This window comes from Takifugu flavidus, chromosome 10 (assembly GCF_003711565.1).
Source record: "Takifugu flavidus isolate HTHZ2018 chromosome 10, ASM371156v2, whole genome shotgun sequence".
Classification (NCBI taxonomy): Eukaryota; Metazoa; Chordata; class Actinopteri; order Tetraodontiformes; family Tetraodontidae; genus Takifugu; species Takifugu flavidus.
The window spans coordinates 9,266,381-9,290,313 of record NC_079529.1 but is presented as its reverse complement, the minus strand read 5'-3'; the positions used below and the strand labels follow the sequence as shown (position 1 = coordinate 9,290,313).

The following is a 23,933-nucleotide window of genomic DNA, read 5'->3' as shown; positions in this document are numbered from 1 at the left end:
CTTTATGCAGCCAGCTTTAACCTTTTTTTATTGTAGAGCTTAAAGAAATGTGAATTTGCAATATGCTACAGAATTAGTTACCTGAAGGTAACACCATTGGGCGGTGACATATATGGGGGCGGAGCCAAGATTTCTTCTTTGCCGATTGGCCAACTCTTCAGAACTGACGCCATGTTTGTAGTTTTAACTGTACGCATCTTTAACGGTTTGACAGATTTTAATCTTATTTCGGTGCAGAGCCAACAAAGTCTTACTTGTAGTCTTATCTCAATTTACAGATTCCACTGATAAAAGACACTAGACAATGAATTTGCATCCAAGTTTATTTTGAAATTCCCTACTCCCACTGTACAAGAAAAAAGAGGACTTTCCACAAAGGCAGCAGTGAACTGTCAGTGATAGTACTTTTCTAGGGAAGGGGGGAAAAAACTTATAATCACAGTGTGTCTTCTTTTAAATACTTCTACTGCTGTCATCTTTGGCTGGGTTTCGGCAGACAGCCTTCTGTCAAACCACATTCCTGGGAAGCAAAGATTTTAGCCAATCTTGAAGGGCTGTGGGCTTTACTTTATACAGTGCCAATGCAGGAATGTTCTGTACTGTATACCTTCTTCATGGAACACAAAGGAAAAAAAACAATAAAAACTGAAATAAAAATAACAAGCCGTTTGTGTTCACAACACAAACATATATTACCACCTGGGGAGAAAGCGACAGTACGTCGAATTTAATAAAACTGTATAGACAAAAAATAAATCTACAAAAATGTTGCTAGGTAAATATTACACAACAGTAAACATGTTTTTCTTTATTCTTTTTTTAATGAACCTCTAGACAAAACCAAAATTCTTGGTCTTAATGGCTAGCAGGAGTTTTTGTTTGAGTATCTGCTTTGACGAATAGAGTGGCACGTAAAGACGTGAAATGCAAGTATTGGCTGTGGGAAGGTGCTGGTCGTCCGGAGGCCGGATGGTAATGGAGGGCATCGGTTGGAAGCCCTCCTCACTGGCTGGCAAAGAAGGGCTTGAGGTCCAGAAGTACACCTGATGCCAAGAGAAATCATAGCTTAACATTTCTCATATCATACCAGACTAAATCAGTCCTGGAAGGTAATGATAATTTTGTTTCTATGCCAAGTTTTTTTTAGGAAAAAAACCTATACATAATTTAAGTTTGAATAAGATGAACTTCAATAAATCAGTTTTTCTACAAATGTGTACTGAAATGTACCAGAAAACAAACTTACCAGATCTTGCCTTTCAGTCATGCTCATCTTCTCCACAATAGACCAAAACCAGCGTTTAAACTGCAGTAGCTTGTCTGCATTTTCCCCTGTAAGTGAAGCATACATGTTTGCTCGTGAAATATGTCAACAACAAATCTGTCATTCCACCGTTAAAGCAGAAACAAGCAAATCCAGACCGAGCAGCTCACCAGACTCGTCGTTGAAGGAGGTGAAGCTGATGAGCATCTGGACGTTGACTTCCCCGCAGCCGTTGACCAGCAGCCTGAAGTCCTCCGCGGTCAAGTCCTCCAGGGCGTTCTTAGGGAGTACATCCAGTAAACCTTTCCTCATCGCCTATAAAAAGAAAATCATAACAGGGAATACACATTTCAGTGTTTACGCAATCACATAAAGGAGTCAACAGGTATTCAATTAGTTTACTTACATGAAGAGGCTGCTCAGCAACAACAAGCATTCGGTGCTCAGCGTACTTCCTTACATACTCATACACGTTAAGAGGTGTTACTGGCATGTTGACCCCACCAGAGAGAAGCTCCACCTGGTCCAGGAAGAAGGAAGGTGCACGTATGACTTTGTGGAGTCGAAGCATTACGGATTGATCATATCAAGATCACATGTTTGTTGGCATCGACAGTGTCAGTGTGGTCTTTTACCTGTCCTGCCCCTTCCTCTTTACAGAGGTCAATGGCAAAGGCCAAATCCATCGCAGCAAATACTGCATCTGCTTCACCAGCCTGAGAGTGGCGGATAAGCTGCCGCAAGCTCTCGTACATAACTGGGTCGAAGAAGGCAAAGTCGTGCCAGTTTACCTGCAGCAACAAAAATAGGATGTAAATTTCCTCCCGGAAGGCACCACCATTACATAGGAGAATCTCTGAGTGAAGATACCCCCACCTTCCTTCCAAGCAGCACTTTGATGACATGTCTGTTTAACGTGATTGGACAGAGTTCGTTCTGAAGTAGACATAACCCCAATATTCTGCAGAGGAACAAAACAATTAATGTTCTCGCTCCAAAGTCACAATTTTCCAGGGTTTTGGCAAACTATATATTCCTCCTAGACCAAAGCAATTTGATATAATTATCCCCATATGTAACCAAACAAAGAGATAATTCATTACCTGCCAATGTTACGGAAGCAGTTAAGCCTGGCTTCTGTGTTCTTGCCAGGGCGAGGGGAGTAGAAGCCCCGCTTGCCTGGCTGGTAAAAGAGAGGAGCGTTGTCTTCTCCATCATCTGGGTCATCTAATTCCATATCGACTACGCTTCGAGTTGAGCCATGACGCTTGCGGTTCTCTTGCTGCTACAATCCAATGAAAGAAGGCAGAATAACCTAAGCATCAAACACTCAATCCTTCAAAACACTGGCAACAGTGTTCAGTTTAAAAATGAGACACAGTGGCCTGCAGGTACAACCAGCTCGGAACAAACTTGTTTATCGTGAGTCCCTAGTGTTGAAACAAATGTTAGTTACTTGTGCTTTTTCCGGAGCTTCCAGAAGACCAAGGTCCAATATGCTGTCGGCACCATTTTCTCTGGAAGGGACAGAGAATTTTGACATGTAAAAATAAACGTCACCACTGTGAGCACTATTGCTAACTGGCACAGTTTGAAAATGTATGTGGTTAATTATGGTGATGATACCTTCCATGAGCGATGAGCAGTTCCATGGCTTCCTCCACTCTGGCTCTAAGAGAATCCTCACTCGCCAGAAGCAAAAGCAACTGGGCTGGGGACAGCTCCAGCAACATGCCTGTGATTTTGCTGGCAAAGGCCTGTGAACAACAATACACACACAGCTTGTAACAGAAGTCTTCATCAGCTTGCTTCATTTCATCATTAGTTTTCTGGATTGGTGGATAAAAAGCAGATCAAACCAAGTATGTTTCCATCCATCCATCCAAGTATGTTTCCATTTATTTCAACATTGAATAAACTCAAGTCCGGTCTGATGGGTGCGGATAATTACCGGTTGCATTGCGTGGACACGTGGGTAGAGCCTTTCACCCAACGCCTGTCGATGTGCAGGCAGCGGGTCAGGCTCGTCACTGGGGTTTCCCTCTGACGACGGCCTGAACGGCCTCGTGTCGATTGACAACTGTCTCCTTGAGTCTCTGCAAATAACATGAAATGATTCAGTCTACAGCGGGAATCTCCCAACACTAAAAGTTAGTCTAGTCTTGCATGACGGGCGATGTCTACCTGTCACGGTCTCTCCGAGATCCTGCTCGAAGCCCTCCACTTCTTCTCTCCCTTTCACGATCTCTGTTCCTCAAACGCTGCATTAGATCTAAAGATGACATTGGAGAATTTTTAATTTTAAAGTCTAACTACAACATATCACAAATACACCAAAAAAAAAAAAAAAAAAAAAAAAAATCACAACAGCATAAGAAAAGTACCACCATCATTACAATCAAATCAAGTTCATTGATGTACAGTATAGTTTCTATGTATTGTCATACTTGAATTGTAATCGTGATGACACGTACTGCTGGCCTGCATTCCCTTGCTGACACTCTGGACACAGTCCAGGTTGGGCAGTTTGTCATTGGAGAGGAGGGCCAGAGCGATGGCTGTGTAGAAGCTGCGGGCGACGCCGCTGCCCTCGCCCGGCTCATCTTTGAAGGTCACCTTCACCCGATGCACGGCCATGGGCGTGGTTGTGCAGCGTCTGCCGAAGTGTGCGTTCAACTGGCGCATGGTCTGCTGTATTAGCTGGTCTCGATCCCGATCCACCTCCAGGGCCAGGTCACGGGATTGCAGGTTCCTCAACTTCTCCATTTCCCGTCGGAACTTGGATTCCTTTACCTCAAACCCACCCAACTCTGTAAGGATCTAAGAAACACAACAGGAGGCCAAATTATTTTAGTTATTTGTCCCTATGAAGACATTGTAATTTCCAGGTCTCATTGTACCGATCCGGGCTCAGCTCCAACATCCTCCATGAAGACGCGCCCAAAGAGCTCCAGTGAGAGACGCCAGCGGCCCAGTAGCATGTCGTGTGAGATCATCATCCCCATGAAACTACAGTGGGGTCTAGACAAGAAAAACAAAAATAATTTGAAATCTGTGAGCAGATAGATCACTGCTATATAAATACATCTTCGGTAATATCATTGACAGTTCCGTCTGCATCAAATCAAAACCACAACCCCCAAATTCCTGAATGTTTACCATCATTTAAAACCCAATTGAACTGACGCCTGTTCTGGCTACTCTACAACACACAGTATTGATGTGCACCTGAATGAAGGCAGAGGAGGCCCATCGCTCTCAGTGAGGCCGATCTCGGCGAGGAGGCTGCTCTTAAGCTGGGCAGCCAGGTCTTGGGGTGAAGGCCCTGGTTTTGAAGTATCCATTTCATGGTCGGCAATGGACTGGGTTCCAGTATTGCGCTGGCCAGATTCCATGCTCATCACATTCTTCAAGTTTGCCGAGTAAGACATCTTAGTGGGCAGGATCTATTGTGGAGGGGTCCGGAGAAGTTTTTTAGTCAGGTGAACAGCTTTTACAAGATGACAGTGATGATGAAAACATGGAAATATGAAAATGATACAAAAGAAGACAGCCCATGTTCTAAAATCCACTCTCGGCTTTTATTCTATTAAAAAATAAAATAAATAAATAAATGCTAGCCATTACGTCCTTCAGTGTTTTATTTCTACTTCCCCCAATGACCATAGGAAATAATGAGGAGGAAATGTCAGTTGTAAAAGAATCCTTTTAGCTCACTACCGGTACTTAAAAGCCAAGTAACTTCAGCATTTTAACTGTTATATTTGGATATTAGAACACAGCTGGCAGTGCATTTGTTCAGTGAAGAGGGGTGGTATACCTGAGAGGGGGAGGGTAGAGAGGAGCCCATGTTTACCTCCAGGCAGTTCCTGTCCACGCTTGCCTCAGCTAGGCCTTTGTTTGCCATGAAGGAGGATGAGTACAAGCCCTGGGAGGGACGGCCAAACAGATCCTCCTTTCTGGCATTGGGCTGTTGAGAGGAAGCAATTAGGAAACTAATTTAAGGCCCGATCAGATCTTAACCATCACCTGACAAAAACAATAACACAAATTCAATCATGCGCAACTCTGACCTGCAGGAGGTGCGGCTGGTCTGCCAGTGGAATGGCCTCAGGCAAAGGAACATCAAAGGGGTTGGGCGGGATGCAGCCAAGGAAGGTCATGGAGTCAGACCGACGGAAGAAAGGGTGATTCTGACCCGTTTCAGCGGGAACAGGGTCCTCATCCTTATCCTGCAAAGTTGAACCTGAATGACAAAAAAAAAAAACACATATCAGGATATTTTGAAGGATACCCAAGTAGTTACTTATTAGTTACTTATTTATTGTATTTATCATTTTACTCTGGTTAGTGTCCTCATCGTTCTCATGTTCAGAATCCTCATTGTCCAAACCAAGTTCGAGAATCTCTCGATTTCTACAAGAGAGAAACAAGAATTGTTAAAAAAAAGTAAGTTCAAGCAGCAAAAGCTGTTGTTAAAATGAATTTTCACATGAACCAACAACATGATTACACAGTTCTACAATCAAATATTAAAAAAATTCTATTCCTTCTTCACCTTTTTCTGTCCATCTGTGGGGTATCTAAAGTGGTCTGCTGGTTCATGGCCTTAATCCAATAAATAAGAGCCTGGAAAACATAGGCCACGTGTTTCAATGAGCATACGTCGAGAACGGGAAGCACATCAGAGTGCTCATCGTTATGGGAGCGCATCAGTGACAAGGCGTAGTTCAGGAAGTCACCCCGTGCTGACATCATGCCCTGGCGAGCTGTCAGTAGGGTAGCTGCTCTCCTGAAACCAACATAAAACAACAAAAAATGTTTAAATACATTGGGGCAGGGAATTCAAATTATGCTAGTCTGAGAATTTTACTAGAAAAAGATAGACTAAAAAAGTGCGTTGATTAATTCAAGTTTTTACTTTTACCTTCGACCTTCCAGGGTGCGGAGGCTGGCCTCCTCTCGTGCATTGATGCGCTCCCTGCGGGCAGAGTGCTGTGAAGCATGGAGCGGGTGACTGGGGTGGCCAGGGTCTCCAGCAGATGACAACGCTGAGCCATAACGTAACTGAGCCTCAGTAGAATCCATAATGGACACCATCCAGTTCCAGGTGGGAATCAGCTTTTCTTCAACATAATTCTGTTTGACAAGATAAAAACACAAGAACCCTTACAACTGTATCAACCTTTTAAACATATGCAGAGTTTTATTTCCACTTCATAAAGTGAATCGTGTTTATTACCTGCAGGTTGACTGCATCGTGATAGGTGAGTTTTACAGCTGCGGGGTATTGGGAGTAGACCAGATGGTTATACTTGGGAATCAGACTCATGAGGTCTGAGATTTGCCTGATGACAATGCTGTAAGCCCGGGCCAGGCTGCTGGCAGATGTTAAATAGCTGCTAGAATTACTAGCTTCCAGAGCTGCCGCTGCAGCTGCAGCGCTGGAGCTGATGGCACTTGAACGCCGTAGGTTGGTAGGGTCGATATATATCAGACCCGTGGAACTTGCTGTGGAAAGAAAAACAGGAATACAAAAATGACTATATAAATCCACAAATTCTGTATATAAAAAAAGGAGATATTAAAAAAAAAAAAAATACGCAAAATTCCACGGACCAGATGGTGTTGAGGAGTTGGATGGAGCACTTCCAGAGGCTCTCTGGCTGGGGGTGTTCCTCACAGCCCACTGCATGGAACGGGGAGCTTGGGCAGCACTGTTGGCGTGGGAAGAACTGGTTGTCCTTTCCAAAGGCTCATCCAAAAGGAACGTTTCCTGGTCCACATCATCACTCTGACTGCTGCTGCTGTCTGAGTCACTCGAGTCATTGGACTGAGAGTCATCCTCTGAAAAGAAGGCAGGGACACTACTCGCACCTTAAGGGAGAAGGACAATAAAGGACAAGAAAATAAAACACAAAACAAAAAAGGAGCCATATTTAGTGGCTTGTGTTGCCATTTCACCTCAATGTTTGTGCCTTTCACATAAGATAAATTCAAGCAGGAGTGCAGGTTAGTGATTCACACCACTACAGGGCCAAATAACACTCAGAATGTTGGAAACATTTACACCTGCACTCACTTCAATATATGTGAGTGGAAATACAATTTAATTTACTAATCTGCATCATCTATTCTATGTATTAGGGAGAAAAGACCAACAACAAATAAACAGCACTGCATATTTAACATGAAAATGAAATACCATTAGTAAGAAACCGATATTATAGATGACAAGGGGGGGGGGGGGGCACACACCACAATGTCTGGAAAAGGTACAAGTTGATTAGTCTGTTATTTAAGTGAAGGAACAGCGATACTGTGTGTGTGACGAGGAATAGTATTAGTTAAACAACAAGAGACAACAGAGTGAAATGTGAGAGAAGGTCAAACTGAAGAAACTCTCAGCAGGAAAATAAATCTGTATGCATTTTGCAAATTCAGTCTTGCCCTAACATCTGTATAAGCATTATAGTAAAGAGGATCTCATACCAAAAATAGGAAATGCCAAGGACACCCTACTGCCTGCAAATGAAATACATTGGGTATTCAGCCAGGAAGCATTTTGTCTGCTGTTATCATTTGCTCTCCAAACACAAATCCCCACAAACCAAAATGCTGACTGTAAAGACTAATGGTTTTGTGAGGACTGAATTAGTCTGCAATTCAAAGGGGAATTAAACCACAGAGAGAAATGCTTTTCTATTTAGTTAAAAGCCGGAGCCAGGGCTGGGCAATGTAAAGACACATACCATGTGATATGGCACAAGTATTATTCTTAGCCAATTTCTGATAGTGTTGCAGGGAAACGTTCTGGGAATGGACCTAATATCCAAGATGATATAATAATATGTGTTTGTATTTATTAGAGCTCCTCCCTCAATGTTGATCACAAATGTATGAAATATGATGTGTGTTTTGTCTCGCTATGATCTGAATCCAAAGCCACACCCCCCAGCCCAAGTCACAGCCTTTGCACGATTTGGACAAAGTTTGAGGAGGTAAATAAGGCAGGTGATCACATTTCCACAAAAACTTAAAAAGCAAGAAGGCAAGGACAATTAGTTAAAGATAAAACAATCAAAAGAAAAATAACTGTTAAAAAAAAGAAAAAAACGCAGTTGACCAACCTGCTTCAGAACCCGCAGTTGCTGCCGTGACAACACTCCTGCGGCCGCTGGCATTGTCCTGATTGCTGTGGTTGCTTTCACTGTCGCTCTCTGTTTCAGCGGCAGCCAGCAGATCGAGCTCCATGTCGCTTCCTGAGAGAACAAACAAGTACATTATTCATTGTATTACCCGCATTTAGTTCAGATTTCCAATCACCAAAAGCATTACAGCTCACTGGTTTAGTTCAGACACATGCATTTTATAAATTAAAAAAACGTCTAGTGTCTCGTACCGTCCTCGTCATGTTCATCATGCTGCCCTTCAGTTTCTGGATTTTCCTCTCCCTGTTCTTCTTGGTCATCATGATGGTCTTCCTCCCCTGCGACTCCCTCAACCACCTCAACCTAGAGGACATATTCAACATCCTTATATATGTACAGTAACACTAATTTCGTAGTTTTAAAAGCGAGAATTTTAAAATGGGGACAACCCAATAAGTACAGATGTATTTCTGCACCTCTTCCACATCTGCTGACACGATGTCATCCTGCTCCTCGTCTCTCCCTCTGACAGGCTGAGACTGGCTGCTGTGCCGAGGCTGGGGGTTCCTGATGATGTAAGACGCAGCTGTCTGACTAGAGCTGTAAAGGTTAATGAAAACAATGATGTTATTCACCCGAGTCTTTTTCAGCTTGTAAAAAAGACAATTCAATTGTTTTTTTGCCCTAAACCAATGAGGTGATAAAACACGAGCGGGTTTTAGCCATGCAAATGCTGCAATTTAGCAAACCTGCTGGACTGGTCAGGCGAGGGTCTGGGGGGCAGCGGCTCAACAGAGAAGAGCTCTTCGCTGCCCTGAACCGCATCAATACTGGTGCTGGCCAAAGTGAACGGAGCAGTAGGTCTCGCTATGCCCATTCGCACTGGAACAATCAGTGACTCCGCTACGTTACACAGCTCCTCCACGGCATAGGGCAGCAGAGCCTGGAAAACTCTGCGACATTTCCCGATGGGCTGAGGGATAAAGTTGCTGTAGGAAGGAAATTGATAAGGGAAGAGGTCATGACAAGGTCAAACAATTCCCTCTAGATTCTGTTACGCTGAAATGGTGAAGATATGTGTTCTCACTTCTTTTTCTTGGATGAGGCCATCTCCACACTTAGGATCACAAACACCCTGGCGACAGAGCGCAGGAACCTCCTGGTGACATTCACTGCCTCCTCTCTTCGTCCAGGAGTGTACTTGTTCTGTAGTTCCCTCACTAGCGTACTCAGTAAAGTATCTATGAACTAATACATAACAACAGAATTTCAGTGTGTCCGAACATACACTTTTATATTTACTGCATGTTTTCAAATATAAAAAATATTCTTGACACTGAGATATCTCTAGAGATTATTAAAAATGAATTGTAAAAAAATGCATGTTAATGAGTTTATGAGCAAAATATGAAAATATTATTTTAAGATGTAATCATTACCACTTAATTAATTGAAAATACATATAAAGTCAAATAAAAAGACTTTGGGTGCAGCCATAATGCTGATTAAGTGGACTCACAGTGATGTCAGGAGCACACTTGACAATGAGGCAATGGGTGAAACAGTCAAGGCGAATGGTGCCACTTTGCTGATTCAAGTAGACTTGTTCTTCAGAAAGGAGATGGGCGATTCTGCTGCTGGCACTAAGACTAGAACACACAGAAAGCCAGGACTCAGAACAGAACAGCCCTGTATATCATACGGTATGAAGTAATAATCCCAGTGGTAAAGTAATGAGATGCTTACAAAGCAATGAAAGTAATAACTATCAGATTTGAGTGATGTGTGATTGGTAAAAAGCCCTAAATCTTTGGATAATCCATGACTGTATACCAGAGACATATTACTGTCATTATTAATGGAGTAATTCTGTACTGCTCCAAAACCATCTTTACTTTTTATTTCTACATGAGATTTAATTGGTGGATTTGCAGTTCTGCTGTCATACTTACGGGTCTTTATTCTCCTCTGAGCCAAACATGATCATGGACTTAAGAGCATTCCAGTCCTGTAGAACTCTTTCCAATGCCAGCTGCGCAAATCGAGGCGGTTCCAGATCATGATCTGGCATATCAGAGTCTAAGAGACAGGGAATAAGATTAATGTTTTAATACAGCCGGTCCCCCGACAACACTGAGGCCGTAGTGTCACAGGCTTGATTGCGGTAAAATAAAAGATAAAACCATTGCCTTTGGTAAAGCTTTTAAACTGAAAATATGTAGAACATGCAGGTAGGAACCAGATCATACCTTCAGCATTCGTGGCTTTGCGGTTCCTGTCCTCTCTGATGCGTGGTGGTCTGTACTGACAGTGTTCCACACTCTGCCTGGCAACAGTCTGTACCAGGAACAGTAAAATATGCTCTCCCCTAGAGAGGGAAATGAAAATTCACTACATACATTCCTCAAAGTTCCTCATTTTGTACCATAAAATTAAGAAAACCCATCAGAAATATTCGTACACAAAAGAATCAGCTGTCTTACCGACTGTTTGGCGTGGTGACCAGGTTCGTGGTGGTGAGTAACCTGTACAGCAGATCCAGGCGGGCCGCCTTCTGTCCAGCAATAAGAGTTTTGCACTTGCATTTTTCCCAGCAATCACAATATGCTGTGGGGGACGTTCTTTTCAGCCTAGCAAACACAGCAGACGCAGATGAATATTCATATTCATGCTGAGGAGTAGAAATGGCCATTCTTTAGGATTCCAAGAAAACCACAACTTACTTGCAGTCGTGTCCTTTGTGACACACTCTTGCACACTCGGTGCAGCAGCAGAGAGACTCGAGCAGTCCACACGTTCGACACTCAAAGATGTCCTAGATCAAAAGTCAGGATGATGTCAACGTTTCTCTCCTTTGAATTTTATAAGTTTTTATAAGTTTTTTATCTTTAAACACTGACCTGGTTAATGTGCTCAGCTCCAGTCCAAGTGAAGCTGCAGGTATCGTTGCAGCAGAGAACGTACAGAGGGGAATCATCTGGATTGGTCCCAGAAGGGCAAATCATTTCCATGAACACCGAGTCAGCATCTTCCTTTTCTGTGATGCCTGGGTCACCCACTGCATTCGAGAAATGTGAGGGAGGGAAACATTAAAGAAGAAGTTGGCATATAAATGATTTGCAATCATGCAAACACATTTTCAATTCACATGACGTGGCCTGATTACAAATGAAAAGATAAGGATGAAATACCCTTGGCCATTTTCTGAGCCGCCTCCAGTACTGTGATGGCTGCTGGGTACGCCCTCCCACTAACGGCAAGCATGAAAGGGGTCATTCCACGTGCATCCCTGTCAAACAGCGGACATGAGAATGTCAGGTGCATCCCAAAAAAGCATAATCTATGGCAAAGGAAAGTGATATATTTTACAATAGAAAACATACTTAGCAGAAAGGAGCTCCCTTAAATGCGGCCTCAGAACAACGCTGTCACACATCAGCTTTAGGATGAGGTGGGCATTGGCTTTCCTGTCTTTAGATTCAACCACAGGAGACTCATTTGAGGGTCCTGTGTATATGTGGAGAAAATAGAGATCTCATATGGTACCAAAGTTTAAAACACACTAGATAACTGTTATACAGCTAAAAGTTGAAATAGACTCTTTATGTGAATGAAAGTAAGGCTAAAGTACATATGAGTATATAGGGTATAATATAGTAACGTTTACCTGGTATTGTTGAGGTGCTGGGGCCCTGGCTGGTTCCAGTGGAAGCAGTGGTGAGTGACCCTACAGCAGGGGCTAAAATGAAATCGATGTCGCCATCTGTCGATTAAAAAAAACAACAACTTAACGTCTTGAATAAATTCACATTTAACAAGAAACTGTTCACTCACATAAACACACCTTTATCAAAAGGATTACTCTTATCTCAGTAGCTTACAGTGACATAAAAGAATCCTCATGCTACCTTTTATGCTACTTAAGATTAGACAAAGTGTCAGTGAGTAATAAACTGGAGCCGTTAATCACGCAGTTTAAAGTTCTGTAATTTGAATGTAGTCTTTGTTGACATCTGAAATTTCTAACTAAAGCGTCATTATCTCGATACACTCACCAGGGTCCATGGGTGGAGGATCAGGAACCCAACTTGGCGGGGCAATTGGTGGTGATACGGGATCCTGGTGGTCACTAGACGATGGGCCAGACTCATGACGGCCAACACCTGCTGCTCTCAGAGACCTCCGCATCATCTCCCTGAGGCGGAGGCTAGACATACAGAAACAAAAAGCAATGACAATTTAGCAAGAAAATCTGTGCCTCCAAATTCCAGGAGAAAGCCAATATCGAGAGGCTCAATACTCCCTTATATACTCCAAGACAATTTTCTGCCTCAACTCAACAAAGAGAATATTATTATTACCCTCTGCTACTGGAGGAGCCAGTCCTATTCCCAGAACTGTTGCTTGAAACCACAGAAATAGCATTGGCTATGGCCTCCACAGCCGACAGGCGCTCTGCAAATGTGTTTCTCTCAGACCTCTCAGCTTCTGAAATGAAATATGAACACTTAGCATGTAGAAGAGTCACACACAAGATCCGGACATTAGAGGAGAAATGGTAAACCAAATCTCAAATCCATTAATATTACAGTATTCTAACAGCAACTTGATGTTTTTAAAATCATACTGCTAGAGTAGCAGCTCACCTTCCTCCTCTTTGGTCTCTTTGTTACTAACAGGGAAGCAGACAGAGACAGCAGCATGGAGGATGTTGCGATTTCCATCACAGCGATGATCTAGAAGAGCTCCAAGGGCCTGGCTGCCCTGATCCAACATGAAAGCCTGCTCGAGGTTGACCAGGTACTGTCGACATGCTTCGTAATCACAACGCAACACGTGCTGCATGAGTGTCTGTTTCTGAAAGACAGAGAATCCGAGTGAATAAACATGGCCAACAGATGGAAATACTATAGCGACAACCATGTTCGAAAAGCATCAGCTGAGAGCAAACACATGCTTGGAAGACATTTTTACCTCCACAGCCATAATAATAATAGCAGCCTTCTTCTTAATTGTGGAGTTGGACGGGAGATTGGCCAAAGAGTGAACACCCATCCCCAGGCTGTTTATGGGTGGCAGGTCCAACCAGTCAGGATCCCGAATCCCACCCACACAGTCTTTGACCATGGGATAGATTGTGCCATTTCCATCTCTGAGGATAATTGGAGATTCCTTGAGGGGGGGAAACAATTGAACATTAGGATTTGTTGGTAGTAAGGGTATCAACAAATCAGTAGGTTTTAGAAAGTACTCACCTGCCCAGCTGTAAAAATAGCAACGTTACGCTCACTCTGCCCCAAGAAGGCTAGGTTGCTAGTAGGAAAATTATTCTCCTGTTCAGCTTTGCCTGTGGCCAGGTCAAAGATACAGTACCGTACCCAGTTACCAGTTTTCAACACTGCATGAACTCCTGGAATGACGAGAGACACGTCGGGGTTACAAACACTGGTTCGATAAACACTTAAACACACAAATGCGTCGATCAATTAGAAACTGACCTTTGGAGTCAACGTTCACAGCCAAAATCTCAGCTTTCTCTGGGATACACAGTTTTTTGGGTGTGCGCTGGAAACAATCTGGAACTTTTGGAGTTCCACCAGTTTTTACTACCTATAAAATTAATAATATTAAGAAAAAACGTTGAATGACAACGGTGACATCAGAAGAGACTCTCTGACTGTCAGAAACACTTTAAACCTTCTAAGATGTTTTACCTGCAGCTCATCTATTCTAAGGAGTCTACAATCCTGTAGCAGCGATGACGGGTCTGAATCAGCTGGAGCAGCACTGCTCTGGTTGCTCACGCTGCTCGATGTGCCTGGAAACTTTACAGCAACATAGGCACCATCCACTTTAAGGACCTGGGACAAAATTTCAGGTACCAGCGTGATTACCGTTACATCATCATCAGCTACTCGACAGAGCCGGTGGCTATTGTACTGCCCTTACCTTTCCTACAGGGACATTTTTAACATCCTCAACAAACACCACCTCCCTGAGAGGCCACTGCTCCTCGTTCACCTTTTCTTCTTCTTTAGGAGCAGGAGTAGAACGCCTTCGTTCTGCGAGGACAGAATACTGACATTTAGTCTGGCGATCGTATAATATTCTATTAAAAGGACACGTGTGTTATTTGCACTAGGACAGGATAAAATTAGTAATAAGATCAGAGAAAAGGAAAGGAGAAGCAAAATGAAAGTGCAGTTTAAACAACGATAAGTTAAGTGGGAGAAGCAGTAAGCAGAGCCGACGTACTGTAGGGCAGTGAGGCACTACTAGCAATGGACGAGGTATCACTGCAGGTGGATGCTGGGGAAGGAGGAGGACCCATCTCGGTCTTTACCAGCTCTGGCTTGCTTTCTGTCCTGTTTGGTCAAAAAAGAATGCATAAAGAATGGTGTTTATGCTACTTTGTTTTATTATTAACAGTATGCTGCCAGACAGAAACTGAACCAACTTGATTTCCTGGGTCTTGGCGGTCTTCTCCATAGTCTTGAGGCTTTCTGGTGAGCGAAGCTGGAACCTGCAACTGTCATTCATGTTCCAGACAGACTCCAAAAGCACACCGACTTTAGGAATGCCAGCACTGACGGAGAAGGCCACTGCACCGGCATGATAAAGGGGATTATTCCTCAAACACACCTGAGAAGGGAAGCAGGAAAAACAGTGCACAGGGAAAAAAGGAATTGTTGAAATTACTTAGAATTACATTTGAGGAAAAAATGAAAAACTATTAAAACGAGGGCGGCACACATGTCAATATTTTGTCTCTCACCTGTGTTCCCACGGTGATGTTGGGGATCGAGGACATGCCAGCACTAGACTTTGGCTTTTTGTTCTTTGCTCTGGCCTTTTCAAGCATCTTCTTCCGTTGACTAAAAGGCACAACACCCCTGCAGACAGGACGAGCAGTGAGGTGTAAAAGTCTGACTCCTTTTTGTCGTCAACACATCTTAATTTATGTTGGGAGAATACACCAGTTTTAACTGGGAACTAAACCAAGCTCAGCAGCAGAAAGAAGAAAAGGCATGATTTGTTCCTTATATTTTTGAATTACAATTTAAATGTAGTTTGTTCCTTAACAGACTCACTGCCCTTAGGTAAATTCTAAACCTCATGTCAAAATACTTGAACTCACCACCAGTAGAGGCCATTCTCCAGCTGTGCACATGTGTAGAGTGCACAGCAGTTCAGGGACACCATACGTTCCCCTTGTAGCTCGGGGAAAGCCTGAGCACTGTGTTCCAACTTGGAGGCCATGGAGCTCAGTGTTTCATCCACCCACGTTGCCACCTGAACAAACACAGGTCAAAATAAGTTCATTACATAAATACGAGCTATGTGAAAACGACCAGTTTGTTGCTACAAAGTGGTTCTTAAGGCTGAAAAGGAACTTTAGCTCATTTTAAAAGAGCGAAGAAACGACCCAGACTTAAAGGTTCAACACAGTTCATCTTCAAATGAGAACCCAAATGATTCTTTGGTCAAATCCAACAGGGCATCTGTGCATGTCAAAAATAAAAAAATCAGCAATCACGATGTACCTTGTTGGTCTCTGTAGCTACAGTCGCTCTGATACTGTTGGCAGACAATAAGGTGATCTTCTCATTGGCCAAGCCCAGGAATGACACACGTGGGTGATGAATGGAAGGATTCTGATTAAGCAAAATACAGAATAATAAACATTACCGTGCCAACGTAACAGAATGACCTCAGTTTTTAAGTGCCTCTCGGTCAGACCTGTGCATTTCTAAATGGTTCCGGCTCAGTCCACTTCCACTGATACAGTTCCCCTTTGGAGCTGACAGCCACCAGTTCTGAAAACATGGCTCCAATGCTTACAAACTTCACACCGTCCTGGGAAAGAAATGAAAGATTTCACTACATTTTCTGTGGGGGTCAAAGGGGATCATGGAAGCAGCCATTTGACTGGCAAATCAACTCCAAAGAGCATTTATACGGTTGAACCTACAGCCATTAGCTCTGCTTACCTTGTCTGGCCACCACTGGAGCTCCTCTCCCAAAGAGACTGGGCTTTGGACAGGAATGCTCTTCTTGTCCAAGTTGGCCTCACCTTCACGGCTGGTGGAGCCTCGTTCCGTGTCGAACGAGGCTCCATCCAGCCATCGCCGCTCACGCAACCTCAACACAGACTCGCGCTCACGCAACAGCTCTGAGTCGCGCTCTAAAGGAAGAAGGAGAACTGGTATGCAATAAGGTCACACCAGTGGGACAGAAGTAAGCCACTCTCTGGGAAAGACCCGTCAACATTGTTTTAAGAATAGAGAGAAAATTAGATTTGTTTCACTACTGTAGTGCAAAATTGCAGCGCTGGAAATTGAGAGCCTCAATCAAACTGGTGACTCATTTGTGAGATAGGAAAGGAGGTGGACAGACAGAAAGAATGCATGCAAATGGGCTAAAAGTGAACTAGGTGGGTTTTAGAATATATTTAAGGGTCCCTGGACAGGTGAGCCTAGCGGGCCTTTCTCAGAGAGCTGACAGTATGCACTACAGCCATGCAACACCAGATAGTTATAGCCTGTAATTAAAACACCCATTAAACAATTCAGTCACAAGACTGCAGAGACACTTTCCCTGGACAGCCCAAAGAGCCCAATTTTACCCGTGTCAAAGCGATATTAAGCAGGTACACATTTGGTAAGGAGGTAGCCTGATTGTAATTTGATTTGCCTGTTAACTGATCTCAAGCAACACCAAAATAAACCACCATTATTTCCAATCAATCCTTTTTGCCCTCATCATTAATATGCCTTTGGGTTCCCTTTCCACACAAAGCCATCACCAGTGCTGTCACCAAAGCCTGTCCAACACCCTACCATCGCTCCACTAGTCAGAGGAGACTTGTTGAATTACCTCTGGAGGGTCCCAGGCGAGACAGCGAGGAGCGTCTAAAAGACGGGTATCCAAAGTAACTGATGTCCTCAGAGAACATGGCGTCGGCATCAATGATCACACTAGGATGAGCCGAGTGAATGTCTGCGTCCAGCAGCGACATCAGGTCTTCTGCTTGGGGGGAAAAGACAGTAAGAAAGGACAGGAAGATTCAAAAGAACCATCTAACCAGGCGCGATTGAGCGCTAATCCGGGGTGATTCTGGAGCCGTCGCTGTTTTTTGGACAAACCTCCAGGGAGGTAGGACTCGCTGGCCGTGTCGTCTCCGTCGTCTCCATCTTCATCGTCCCGACTCAGCAAGTTGTTGACAGCAAGGTTGACGTCCAGGTTGGTCCGCTGGAGTTCCCTGATGATGACACTCCTGGACTTTCCCTGTAGGACAACCTGAGCCTGGAGGTGCAAACGCAAATAAAAGAATGATGCCTTGTTCCTCCAGACAACCAGACAGAGCGTAGAGCAACAGAACCAAGAAGGAAAGCCCCAACATGGCTGCACCTGAGTGATGAGCTCCTCTGGGATGACAGAAGCCGGAATAACCGGCTGAGGCTGGCTACCAAGAAGGCCTGAGCCGCGGTCCCTGCCCGTGCGGATCACCCTGGTCTGCCGACGAGAATCCCGAGCCGCTGTGGACGACCTCCCGGACGTCCCTCCGCCGCCACCGCCGCTCCCGCTTCCGCTTCCTCCGCTGCTGCCCCCTCCTGCGCCGCCTCCCCCGGCTCCGCCGCCACTTCCGCCTCCTCCGTTACCTCCATTCACGCCCGAGCTCCAACGACTCCTGTTGCAGACAGTTCAAGGCCACGGTCAGAAAACAAAGCGAGCATGGCAGAGGGGGGGCGGGCGGGCTCGTGACGCGGGGGTCGAGCTGGCTGTTACATTCTAATCTGTTCACTTCTACAGAACTTCACCATCAGTATTAGAAAGACATTTAATCACTCGTGTCAGGTGGGCACAAACATCCAGCATCCTAAAGGTGTGGGACCGTGTGGGGAACCCGCTCCTGAAGCACTGCGGCTTCCGCGGGACCGTTCGTCTCTGCCAACCCTGCCAGGACTTACCCAAGGGTGTTGCCTGCCAGTCTGCCAAGTGTGTCAGAGCCAGACAGGAACCAGGGCGGATCACTAGTCCTGCCTGGCCTGGAGCTCCTTCCTGTCCCTGAACCACTGCTCAACTTTGAACTGGAAACAAAAAATGGGAGATACAGTTACAAACCTACAGTAGTCCTCAACTGGACCAAAGATTTTGTTTTTTTCCTTTTTCCTACATTAAATGGGTTAATAGACCCTGAAATAGGCCGCAGATATTTCTTAAATTATACCCCGTGTTCCAGTATATTAATAATATACTGTCAGTTGGGAGGGGGGTTTTGGAGACTAGCATGGCAACACCCTTGGGAAACAGAATTGGCTGCAACTCGTTCCTCCTGCTAGTTCGTGGGGTTTTTCTTATTCTTATTAATCACAACGTTATAACAAATAACTACATTTAAATCAATTTCTCTCTGTTCAGTAAACAGTGGGTGTAAACGGCGTTTTGCTGTGGATGTGACAGCCTTCCGACGTTTCATGACAGAGAGAACAAATGACAACAACAGAATTGACATTTAACAGCAGCAGGATAGAGAGCAGGAAACCTCGAGAAAATGAATCCGTTTTTGCAGGAAAAACCACAGCCGGGGAGCCAAAGACAACCTTTCATGCTCTTCCCAGCTCCTATTAAGGCTTTTAAAACTCGAAACCACTTCGTTCTCTCGCTCTTCAGGAAACAGTCGGCCTTATTCACATGCACATGGCGGCTGAAGGCAGAAACAACCCTGGACTCATTGTTGCTTTGGTACCAGGATATTGACGACAAGCAGGAGACATTCATGAAAAACGAGCTCGTGCCCACAACAACGGGGCTTCGTGGGCTCGCTTCAGCGTGGAGACACTTTAAATCTCTTTATATTCAGCGGAGAATTCCGTAGCCTCGCACGGAGACCTTTAAAGCCCAGCGCCATGCTAATAACGCGGCCTTAAGGCCTGGAGCTGAGGCGGAAACAGCACGTGTGCCAAACTCAGACGGCTACAGCCATCATTAGTTAGTCTGAGCATGCAGCCCGCCGTAGTAAACGTCTCCACGAGTAATCCTGCTCAAAGCCAAAGCTGAAACACTTTGTGGGACAGACTCCATTTGAAAGAAGGCTCTCACCCATCGCTGCCATCCGGTTTGCTGAGCTCCAGGCGATCGGGCTGGACAGCAAAGCTGATCCTACACACCCGTCCGTCCTGAAAAAACAAAAAACATGATGGATTTCTGCTTATTACATCCTGGAAAACAGACGCCCGTAGTGGCCAGGAATGAAATGCTGAGTGCGCTTCATCCAACCGGGAGCAGGAACTCCTCTTACTCTCACCTGCAGCTTCCTAATCAGACCGAAAACGCCACAAACCCTCAAATCCCGCCACACTAAAATAGGAAACTGCCAAATTTGGAACGTCCCCAATATACAACAAGCCTTTTTCTGTGGGTGTAAACAACATGTAATCATTGCAGAGTAGAATTCAATTACCTCCAGCAGAAATCCAGCGTGGTTGGGACCGACCACACATTGTTTTAGGGTGGCCTGCTCCAGCAGACCGAGGTGAGGGTGGCTGGGATGGAAAAAACACACCCAAAGCTAAGCAACGGCGTAAAAGAGGCCACAATATCGGCGACAGAGAGCACGCGCCGAATGAACGTACCTGTTGTAGCTGTATTTGTTGAGTTTTTCTGAGACTTCGCGGAGCCTGACAGGAAGAAAAAGACTAAATTGAGGTACAGGTCATTTGGGGGTGCAGACGCGACGCACGGCGGTGAGGCCTAATCACAGATGACCCACGGAATTCTGGAGTTTTAGGACATCGAAATGAGACGCCGAGATCCGCTTTGGAGTCAGGCAGCGGCTGCAAGAACAATGAAGCCTGGAGGCAGTAAAGATAACAAAGTGGCTTTAATGGCCGACTCTTTAAATCGGACCAACGCGAGCCAATGAAAACGCTGCCTCCGTTCACGCTCCGCGTCCTCAACCTGCCCCTTTGTGCCCGCCCACGTTAGAAGCGCGACGTGTCTTAAGTGGCGTGAAGACGGACGTGGATTTAGCCGATGCCGCCTCGTGGTGGGTTCCAACTGACACATGTCACGGGGAGCTGCGGCCTCCGGGATGTTTGCTGCTCACCGTGCTTCCACTTTAACCAGGAGATACGCTGCTACTGCCTCCCAGCCAGCTGATTGGTTCCAGCCAACATTCTTCCAGTTCTAAAACCAACCGCTGGCCGACTCGACCCGAAGAGTTGAAGGCATTTCCATCAGCTGGCTCCGCGCGGGCCGGCAAACGCCAGCTGGGACGGCTGGGACTATTTCCTGACATGTTCGAAAAGCCAGTCTGCACAATATATCATTTCCACACCGACACGCCGATGTGTTCCGATCCCCTTCGGCTCTGCCAGAAGCGTTTAGGCTCTTGATCGGGCTCCAGGGATCAGAACCAGAACCCCTGAAGTATCCAACCAGAAAGCACCGAAAACGCTCAACCGCAAACAGCAACGCTTCTCTTTTAAGACTGGATTTTAGAATCAGAGAAGCAATCTGACACTGGACTTTGGCATCTTTGCCTCTTTATTTCCCATCAACCGGGACTTTGTGATTTCCCCTGTGAGAGAACATCATTCATCTGGAGACCACACCGACTAAAGTACAAACACACGTCCAGTCCTTCGTTAATCTGTCCGGTAAACAAGCACCAGCCATTTTTGCTGTACGTAAGCAGTTCTCCCGTCGCCCCGAGCGAAACACAGCCAGATTATTGTGAGATCACCTGAAAATGCAAATGAAAAAGGGAACCTAGCTGCAAGTCTTGGTCTCCAGGTCATGCTAAAAACACTTCTCAACCCATTTGTCTTTAAATAGCACAGCTCATTAATCAGTTCAATCTCAATGGATGATTTAAGTGGGTTCATCATAAAAGACACGGGCCATTGCTGAATCTTTGTTCCAACCACGTCAAAGACAAGCTGGTTTACATTGCACTCTTATTTAGAATATTTTAAACCGTTTGCAACGGAGAAAGATGTCCACCTGCAATAGCCAGTTTTGTTTTGAGACATGCAGAAGAAATGTTGTATTCTTATGTGCACAAAAACACACCTGGACTCTTATCAGAGTAGGTGACTGGATTAATGAGTATGCAAATATGCTAACCGTGCCCCTGTATATTTTAGATATAAAGCCCGATAAGCAATGTACAAACCAAACCAAAGTATAATCAGTGATTAGAAGCAATACAGCCAAGCAGTCTATGGCAGAGTGCCTGAGGTTGGTGGCACGAAAACAAAAGAAACATAAAAATTTGGCTTTGTTAGAAGCGTGTTTGAGAATCGGCGTGCTAACGATCCTAGCCGTGCTAGCTAGTTAGCAAACGTTAGCTACTTCATTGATCGTGATAATCGGCGAGGCGAACACAAAAACAAACACTCGCCAAATGCCTAGGTGGCCGATTATTTGCGCCAAAACGTTTGCCCTTTTAACAACATTGCGTTTCGCGATGCTTAATTCACGGTCTTTTCCCATCCCCCAACCCGCATTGTCTATCTCAACTTTGACTGTGAGCCAATCCTGCCACAGAAGCAAGGAGAGAGCCTGCTAGCGTTAGCTCTTCGCAAACAGTCATTTAACAAGCTAGCGTCTGCGTTAGCATCAGGCGGTGTGTTTAGGTAGTGGTCGGCTAACAGGAGCGTTTGAGATGCCGGGCCTTGTTTCAGCCCTTATGGGGGGGGGGGTCTTTTAAAGAACATAACCCCGAAAACGCACACATGGCAACGTCAACAACAACGCCGAACACCGCGCCGCATAATTCCCAACGTCCGACACGCGGAAATACGGATTAAAATCACGCGTTTCCACGGGCCGCGGCGAAATACCTGTCATTGAGCTGGTCCTCGGTCCCGGGCAACGGGTGGACCACGAAGTGTATCGATGTCATTGGCTCGGTCCGGAACGGCACACAGGCGCGTGAAAGAGGCGAAAACGATTACTCTTCGGTCGCTGCGCGTCTGCGGACTCATAGGAATCGTTTGATGGCGGAAAAAGCTCGAGTGTAGATCCCAGCCTGCTCACCCACATGCCGCCATCTTAACTCTCCGGCCAGCTTCTTCTCTGTGTTGATCGGCGCACATGGAACCGGGCCGCTGGTTGGACCCGGAGCGCAAACAGGAAGCGTGTAAAGTCGGACACGATTGGCCCGGAGAAGAAAGGCAGGAAGGCAGCGATCGGAGAATTACTCCACTTTCACGCACCCGAGTCTTTGTTCTCGCCCCGTCCAGGCTGGTGGGGCTCCAGAACTGCCGAACCCGGCTGACACCAGCGCAGGAGGGGGGCGGAATATCAGCGATCCTGCAGCGTGTTCCAGCAAAGTGCACGATTACAGCAGCCAAGGATGTCGTTCTTGTTTAAAAAAAAGGAGGCCACGTCTCACCAATATTGTACAAGTTATTGTGCAACACGGCATCATTGAATTGTTTGACTCCCTTTTGTGTGGCGGGGTATTTTGGGGGAGTTTAAGGGCACCTGGGCTTTTTTTTTTGTCATTTATTAGGTAAATATGCACGGAGAAATGGCCCTTTGCTGATGCCTCACCATAAATCATCAGCGTTTGAACAAAAAAGCAATATTTCAAATGGCAATTTATTCGTTTTATACCAAGAAACGGTCAATACAGCCAAAGTTTGGTGATGAAATAGTGATAAAATAGAAAAGAAAGGCATCAATCTGTAAATCTACAAGTTTATCGCCAGCAGGTGGCAGCGTTTGACACATTTTCCACCGCCTTTCTGGTCTAATTGGCATTGAAAGTTGGAAGAGAACCAGCTCGATGATGTGCAAATATGTAATCTAGAGCCGAATAATGAATGTCGTCGATAGCTGATAGCAGCCGAAATGGCTCAACTGGCATGATAGCATTGGCAAAGTCCCACACTTGGCCTTTTCTTCTACGCCCCCAGTGCAGGACAGAGTTCAACGGCCTGCAAACACCAGCGTTTTTCCACGAAACCCTTGAAACCTGCTCAGCTATTTTTAGACAGCGAGCACTCGTTATCATGTGGCCTCTGGTGTTAAACGTGGGTTCAAAGTAGCAAACGGCACCGTCATCAGAGCGAGGTTATTCAGGCTGCGGCGTGCACTCAATGCAAATGTACCTTAAATAAATCAGCGTTAATAGATTAGACTCATCGGCACTGTTGAATGGCTTTAAAAGACGGAGCCAAAAACAGAAACATCACCACGGTTTAAAGGAAACTTCTCTCTTCAGACTGACAAAAGAGACTTAATAGTTCTTGTCAGGCTGCTCTGAACAATTTCTCTTTTAAGGCCTTGAAGTCCCATCGGAGCTTCTGCATGTGCGGTCCGAATTGTATGTACATAGAGACCAAAGCCAGAGCAGCGCTGATGCTGAAAAAGCATTTTCCATTGCATAATTCAAGGATCATGGAGGGAAACTGGGTGAGAAACTGGGTTTCCATTGCATCATCCTGGTTAAACTGGGGCAACCTCATTGGCCCAAAGATCATAAAGTTGAAACCGGATCTATG

At 45.2% G+C, this 23,933-nt stretch overlaps 1 protein-coding gene across 13 annotated transcripts; it reads right to left on the bottom strand.

Moving 5' to 3' along the window:
- Positions 1-309: 309 nt before the first annotated feature.
- Positions 310-22,680, bottom strand: ubr5 (ubiquitin protein ligase E3 component n-recognin 5). Of its 13 annotated transcripts, none has more exons than XM_057045666.1 (59): positions 22,266-22,680; positions 20,052-20,096; positions 19,880-19,961; positions 19,519-19,595; positions 18,387-18,506; positions 17,827-18,106; positions 17,562-17,721; positions 17,293-17,445; positions 16,407-16,618; positions 16,156-16,272; positions 15,960-16,070; positions 15,554-15,708; positions 15,191-15,308; positions 14,873-15,057; positions 14,671-14,780; positions 14,365-14,477; positions 14,130-14,276; positions 13,914-14,025; positions 13,671-13,825; positions 13,390-13,587; positions 13,062-13,272; positions 12,777-12,903; positions 12,471-12,622; positions 12,083-12,178; positions 11,799-11,922; positions 11,607-11,704; positions 11,316-11,473; positions 11,139-11,230; positions 10,899-11,045; positions 10,665-10,783; positions 10,368-10,494; positions 9,935-10,064; positions 9,503-9,663; positions 9,165-9,404; positions 8,892-9,015; positions 8,667-8,778; positions 8,395-8,526; positions 7,757-7,789; positions 6,884-7,141; positions 6,507-6,775; positions 6,192-6,403; positions 5,823-6,056; positions 5,607-5,680; positions 5,338-5,510; positions 5,085-5,234; positions 4,493-4,710; positions 4,165-4,285; positions 3,712-4,084; positions 3,449-3,536; positions 3,216-3,360; positions 2,891-3,021; positions 2,721-2,781; positions 2,368-2,549; positions 2,141-2,225; positions 1,900-2,055; positions 1,671-1,784; positions 1,435-1,579; positions 1,247-1,332; positions 310-1,043 (listed from the first exon to the last, which is right to left on the bottom strand). In XM_057045666.1, exons 1-59 carry the CDS (start codon positions 22,325-22,327, stop codon positions 831-833), a joined length of 8,583 nt encoding a protein of 2,860 aa, XP_056901646.1. In that variant the 5' UTR covers positions 22,328-22,680; the 3' UTR covers positions 310-830. The 13 variants fall into 13 exon arrangements, with proteins under 13 accessions (XP_056901646.1, XP_056901648.1, XP_056901652.1 ...); XM_057045668.1 differs by having other exon boundaries at positions 2,368-2,546; XM_057045672.1 differs by having other exon boundaries at positions 3,739-4,084.
- Between the last annotated feature and the right edge of the window lie 1,253 nt (positions 22,681-23,933).